The sequence below is a fragment of the Pelobates fuscus genome, chromosome 10 (assembly GCF_036172605.1).
Source record: "Pelobates fuscus isolate aPelFus1 chromosome 10, aPelFus1.pri, whole genome shotgun sequence".
NCBI classification, from domain to species: domain Eukaryota; kingdom Metazoa; phylum Chordata; class Amphibia; order Anura; family Pelobatidae; genus Pelobates; species Pelobates fuscus.
In genome coordinates this window covers 88,911,992-88,918,868 of record NC_086326.1, presented here as the reverse complement: position 1 = coordinate 88,918,868, position 6,877 = coordinate 88,911,992, and the positions used below count along the sequence as shown (strand labels likewise).

The 6,877-nt window shown below is 44.9% G+C and overlaps 1 protein-coding gene across 1 annotated transcript in view; it reads right to left on the bottom strand.

The window, feature by feature from the left end:
* Positions 1 to 766: 766 nt before the first annotated feature.
* Positions 767 to 6,877, bottom strand: part of OIT3 (oncoprotein induced transcript 3) — a 63,367-nt gene continuing 57,256 nt past the window's right edge. Inside the window, exon 9 of the mRNA XM_063433980.1 lies at positions 767 to 1,423. Coding sequence (XP_063290050.1) covers positions 1,250 to 1,423 — 174 coding nt within the window. The 3' untranslated portion in view covers positions 767 to 1,249. The remainder of the gene's footprint in view (positions 1,424 to 6,877) is intronic.

Genomic DNA, 6,877 nt, shown 5'->3' with positions numbered 1-6,877 from the left:
TAATATGCTAGGACAGCAAGGCAACCTTTGGCACTACATAAGTTGAGAACTACATCTCCACTGATGAGTTGGCCGCATTAAAGGAGATGTGGTCCACAACATCTGGAGTACCAAAAGTATCTACGGGTATTCTAGGAAAAATGGTATAGTTCTTTTCTTCTGAAAGATTAGTCCAGGAAAGTAGTCAACTGTCAGAAAAATATTACTAACTGTTGCAGAGAACATATAGTATCATCCATTATAAATACATGCTAACTGGAGTAAACTGATAGTTGAAGATAAGCATCTATAATATGTGTGCGATATAGTGAAAGTTCATGTAAAAGTTTTCAGTTATAATATATGCATATATATATAGTGTGCTACAGAGAGTTATTAATGGAGACTTATCAAAGTTTTCTGATCTAAAGGTATTCTAAAGCATTACAAGTGGGACAATAACCATGGAAACCAGTAGAACCAGCAGATACATTCCATTGCTGACTCCCCCATTTCTACAACACTTCTTCGAAACAGAACCCATTAATAAACCCTCCACCTCTCCCCCCCCCTCCCCCCATGGTATTTGATGAATTAGCCAAAACCAGAGGTACTAAAACGTTTTACACTCTTATATTGCGTAGCCAGTCCATCCTGGGAAATCCTTGGGGTTCCAAAGATTTGTCATCACTTTGTCTAAATCTAACTCCTGGTCTGATATAAATATCCCTATAATTTATATATAATACAGTATGGTGGGTTAAAAAAAAAAAAAACGAAAAACAAGTTTCATTTCATGTTTGTTCATTTGACATATGTTACTTTTCATTCAATTTTTTCCATAGCTGTCAACTTGTATTTCATAGTTCAGCATATTGAACTGGTGACCTGGAAACCATAATTATAATGATACACAGATTATAAGTATTTTCAGGGTTTAGTTAATAGTATCTGGGCACGGTTTGTATGAAACACATTTTTATTTTCCTAAGTGTCTTTTTTTGTTTGTACCTCTTATGTTTGTGTGTCTGGAATGCAAATGATTAACAAAACTCTGTATGTCTTTCTAGCTTTTCTGATGAGGGATCAGCTCTTTTAAGTTAAACATTCAATCTGTTAACCATAGTTTAAAGAAACAACAAAAAGCCTGCCTGCTGTAGATAAAAATGTAATGAAAGCAACAGCAAGAACAGCTATGCCCCACATTTTGAAGAGGGAATGTAACCACAAATCAAAGCTTTATATACAGCATTGCATTTCAGAGATGAAACTACTCTTCCATGTCTATTATGATGGGACCTCCAGTAAGGATATGATTTGCCACAGGGCTGGTTGTTTCTTGTATGTTTGCTTCTCTACGCATGCGTTGGCGACATCCTTGAGCACATCGAGATCGTTCGTCTGTTGCTCCACAAACCAGGATCTGGCAGTGTAAAAATACTTCCTGTACGGGAGATAATGAAAAAAATATTGTATATTAACTAGTGTAGCATGCTGTCTCCCACCCAATGTGATATAAAACAACAAAACAAATATAGTTATGAGGTCATTATCCCTTATTGTTGGCCAAGGAACAAAATACCCCTCTGTTTTCTTTTTTTTTTTTTTTTTATTTAATATCTGTTTTTATTTAGTTTTCAAACAAATTTTAAATGAGGGATACAGAACAAAGAATAAGGGTCATTCACAGTGGTAACATATTGGGGAGCTTTAACAAAGCACATAGTATACCAAACTTTACAAATGCACCATTACGTCAATCCTGCATAACCCCTTTGTGTAAATGTTTGTATGGGTGCGGAATAGGGGGTGGGATATCTGCCCCTCTTCCCCAGAGTAGACCAATGTATCTCCTCTAGTTCCCTGATTTTTTCTACTTGCTGGATCCATAGCTCCCTTGATGGTATCACAGTTTGTCGCCAGAACCGTGGAATCAGAGCGTTAGCCTCTCCCAGAAGAAAGTTCAGGAGTTGTTGTTTGGATGGTTCCTTGAAGGCTCGAGGCCATCCGAGGAGGATTTGGGAGGGGGACAGCTGTGCCTGCCTGGGTAGCATTCTAGTAATATTCGCTAAGATTTGTGTCCAGAATGGTATGATGGACTTACAGGTCCACCAAATATGCTCCATATCCCCCCGTGCCTCTCCGCACCTCCAGCATTCATCGCTGACTGCTGGCCAATATGAGTGTAGCTGTACGGGTGTTCTGTACCACCTCGTAGCCCTCTTATAGAAGGTTTCCTTTCATGCTATGCTGAGTGGGGTTCTGATTCCCATAGTCATTATATGGTCCCAATCCTCGTCTGCCATATGGATGTGAAGGCCTCTCATCCATTGGCGTTGGAAAGCGGGTCTGGATTGAGCTGCTGTTGCTGTGTGTAACATGCGATATATGGTTGAGAGGGGCCGTCTGCGTTTGTGCCCTTGGGTGCATAGAAGTTCGAATGGTGTTTCGTCCCTTGCGTGCCAGTGAGGGAGTACAGAGTGAGTCAGGAAGTTGGTCAGTTGGGCCCCACCCATGATTTCTAGAAGTGTTTCTTGCCTGTTGGGTTTGGGGAATGCTTTAGGTTTGGGAGGGGTGTCCTCCGTCACAAGTGCTGAGATGTCGGGGTTTGGGGTCCCCAGTAATCTGGATAGAATGGAGTTTCCCTGGCCGTTGTGGAAGTCTGGGTTGGCTGCTATAGGGAAGTATGGGGAAATTCCTGGGGAGAGACCCCAGTCATCTTTATGTCGTCTCCACACCCTGAGGGTGTTATGTATCAAAGGGTGGGGGGTTGGGGATATTTTATGAAGATGGCACGTCTGCCACGGCAGCGTGTGGAGTGGGACCTTCGCGAAGCTCTGTTCTAACCCGTACCACGATTTCCTCTTGGTCATATCTGTCCATTCCCAGATGCGTGTGAGTAGGACAGCGACATAGTACCTGTATAGGTGGGGTAATCCCAACCCTCCCCTTCCTGGAGTGGATGTCAGTGTGGAATAAGCTATTCTGGCGTGTTTGTTTCCCCACATATAGCGTGTAAATATGGATCTCATGGTTCGGAAGAATTCTCCTGGGAGAGGAATAGGTAGGGCTTAGAGCAAGTATAACACCTTCGGCAGTATCATCATCTTTATTATGTTATTTCGGCCCATTAGGGAAAAGTGGGGTAGATCCCACTTTTTGAGGTCTCGTTTGATGGTAGCCATAAGAGGGGGGTAGTTTAGTGTGTATAATTTGTTTTGTGTCGCCGTTAGATGTATTCCTAGGTACGTGAGTCCTATTTTCGTCCAGGAGAAGTTATGTGTTTGTCGGATGCGAGTTTGTAAGCTCGGAGGGACAGAGATCCCTAGGATCTCGCATTTCGCTGAGTTGATTTTAAAATTTGATAGGGATCCGAATTTGTCTATTTCCAATTGTACCTGTGTAAGAGTATTGAGCGGGTCTGTGATAGTGAAAAGGACGTCGTCCGCGAAGGCGGATACCTTCACCTCTTCCCCAGGATATTGGTAACCCCGGATTTTGGTATTGTTTCGAACAGCTGTTAAAAAAGGCTCGACTGCCAGGACAAATAGTAGGGGCGAGAGTGGGCAACCCTGGCGGGTCCCGTTATTTATCTGAAAAGGGGCGGATAGTTGTCCGTTGACACGGACACAAGCTGTTGGGCCTCTGTACAGGATTTGTATCCAGTTCCTCAATTTCGGGCCAAAACCTATTCCCTCTAGTACTTTGAAGAGATAAGTCCAGTCCACCCTGTCAAATGCTTTCTCAGCATCTATACCTAGCAGTAACGTCGGCTTGCGAGCCGTGTGTGCCGCGTGTATTATATTTAATATTTTCTAGGTGTTGTCCCTGGCCTCGCGACCCGGCACACAACCTGCTTGATCAGGGTGGACTAGATCTGGTAATAGGGGTTTGATGCGGTTTGCTATTAATTTGGCTATTAATTTAAGATCTAAGTTAAGAGATATGGGCCTGTAACTGCCGCACATCTCAAGGTCCTTCCCAGGCTTGGGTATAATGGTAATAGAGGCTCGTAGCATCGGTGGGGGTAGGGCGGAGTCCTGTCCCAGCCCATTGAGCATTTTAAGGAAGTGTGGTTCCAGTACCTCTGCTAGTGTCTGATAATAACGGGCGGTTAGACCGTCCGGGCCTGGGCTTTTGCCTTTCCGCATCGTCTTGATTGCGAGGGAAAGCTCCGCAGGGGAGAATGGTTCGTCTAGTGCGTGTGCTATTTCGTCTGGTACCCTAGAGCGGAGATTCGTGCTCAGATATTCTTTTATATTGAGGGGTGTTGTTGTGGGGGGGTGAGATTATAAAGGGTATGATAAAAGTCACGGAATGCTTCTGCAATATCATTAGTGGTGTGGCATTGTGTCCCCGTTTTGTTTTTTATCGTGGATATGAAGGATTTTTGGAGCCTGGCCTTCAACGCACGGGCCAGTAGCTTCCCGCTCTTATTGCCGCATGCGTAGAAGGAGCTCTTCGTTAGTTGAGCCGATCTGTGAGCTTTCAATGACAGGATGGACCGAAGTTCTATTCGAAGGGCTGTCAGTTTTTTAAAGGTGTCCTGAGTGGGGTCGTTTTTGTGTCGAGTTTCTTGTTCGTGTATTGCGTCAGACAGAGTAGCTATTTTAAGAGTTCTCTCTCTTTTGATCCTAGAGCCCCATTTTATTAAAATGCCTCTAATGACCCCTTTGTGTGCTTCCCATACCCATGTATCGGATGTGTCTGCTGAGTCATTGTCTATGAAATAATTGAGGAGGGACAATTTCACGTCTTCTAAAACCCTCGGGTCGTCTAGGAGGGTCTCGTTGATACGCCAATGCGACGTTTGATAGGGGGCGGCATGCAATATTATAGTCAGAAATATCGGGGCATGGTCCGACCATGTAATGTTGCCTATATCTGCGTCTTGCAGGATGTGGAGGTGTCTGTGGCCTAGGAGAAACATATCAATCCTGGAGTAGCTTTTCGCCACCGGGGAATAATACGTATAATCCCTGCCCTGAGGATGAAGGAGGCGCCAACAGTCCATTAGCTGATGGGAGTATAGCGCATTTGCCAATATGCTACGCTGGTGGCGTTTATTATCTGCAATACTAGAGGAGCTGTCTTTTGAGTGGTCAAGGACCATATTCCAGTCGCCTCCCACTATCACAATACGCTCTGCAAATTCCTCCAGTTTAGTGAGATAAGATCTGGCGTAGGAGCCCTGGTCTGCGTTTGGTGCGTATATGTTGCAAGTGTGATCAGCGAACCTTGACATGTCCCCTTAACAAATAAAAATCTTCCCCTTGGATCAATCTTGATGCTCGTATCTATGAGAGCTGCTCGTGCAGTTATGTGTATTGCCACACCTCTGGATTTACTGCCTCCATAATTGCTATAGTATGATTGTTGGATGTTTCTGGATCTAAGCTTTGGCTGGAAGTTACCTCTATAGTGTGTTTCCTGAAGAAATATAATGTGTGCTCTCTGTCTGTCTATTTCCTGTGCTAGAATATTGCGTTTTTCTGGGAAATTTAGGCCCCTCACGTTCAAGGACATCAATTTAATTTGTGCCATCTAAGTGTAGTTGACCTCTCCTACACAGAAGAGAATGGTATTGCTGCAGGACCAGGTAGAGGAGATCTGGGATGGGGAGAGATAGGGGGGAGAAACGTAAACTATGTACAAAGATATGGTGCTTGTGCATCATATCGACAAGGAGTTGACGCTGCACTTGTGGGAGACCCAGTCGTGTCCCCAAGTAGGTTCAAGCGCCTCTCTGGGGGGGTGTGGAGACTGCTGTGCCTCAACAGGGTTCTGAGGGTTAATGCGAATTATGTTACCGGGACCTCAAGGACCATAAAACCTCTGAGCGAGGGTCAGTCCCTGTGTCCCGTTGTGTATACCCGGTCTCAGATTATCATGTGCCCTATTCGATTATTGCGTGCATTAGAACATAAATATTTAATGGCTAACGTAGCCAGCGATGAAAAACAATAAAACTTAGCGGCTGCAATAATCAACCAATGAAATTAAAGGTAAACATTTGAGACTTAGCTCAATAGCTTGAGAATTGAGAGTCCTCAGCGAGCAAGCTAGAAACGGTAAAGGATATGAGTGTAACGCTAGTGTCTTTTTCAGGCCGGTGGTTCTCTGGCTGAGGTTGATGCTTCAGCACCCGTTTGGTTCTGCCGTCTGCGTTTCCTTGGTGACCTCTGCCATTTGGGTCTTTGCTGCGGTTGAGTGAAATGCCCATTTGATATGCCCGTCCAGTCCTCTATTTCGTTGAGAGGGAGGCCCAATGCCTTTTGGAAGTCTGGGACGTCTGCTGGGGTGGTTATGGTATATGTTTCATTCTGGTGCACCACTGTGAGTGTGAAAGGAAAGTTCCAGCGAAATTTAATTTGTTTCCCTAGAAGTGCCTGGGTAACCGGTTTCAGCGCACGTCTAGCCTGCAAGGTAGATGGTGATAAGTCCTGAAAAACTGCCACAGGGTGGCCTTCCAGCTTTAGATCTCTATTTTGTCGGGCTTTATTGAGTATTTCTTCTTTTAATGGGAAATTCTGTAGGCGACATATGAGGTCACGGGGCCTGTCTGGCGGTAAATTCCTGGGCCTCATAGCTCTGTGAGCCCTATCAAAATGAATCGCTGTATCCAGCGGTCTGGCGAGTATCAGGTTAAAAAGGGAAGTCAGTACCTGTATGGGGTTTTCTGAGGAGCCCTCCGGTCCTTCTGGCACTCCCCTCACCCGCAGATTGTTGCGCCGACCTCGGTTATCCACATCATCTAATTTTCTCTGCAGGTAAAGTAAGGCTTCTGAATATAGATTTTGTGTAGTGTGGCACTCCGACCACAGGCGTTCAGAAGCTTCGCCTGCATCCTCTAGGGCCTGCAGTCTAGCTCCTTGTTCCTGGACGTCGGCAGTTACTG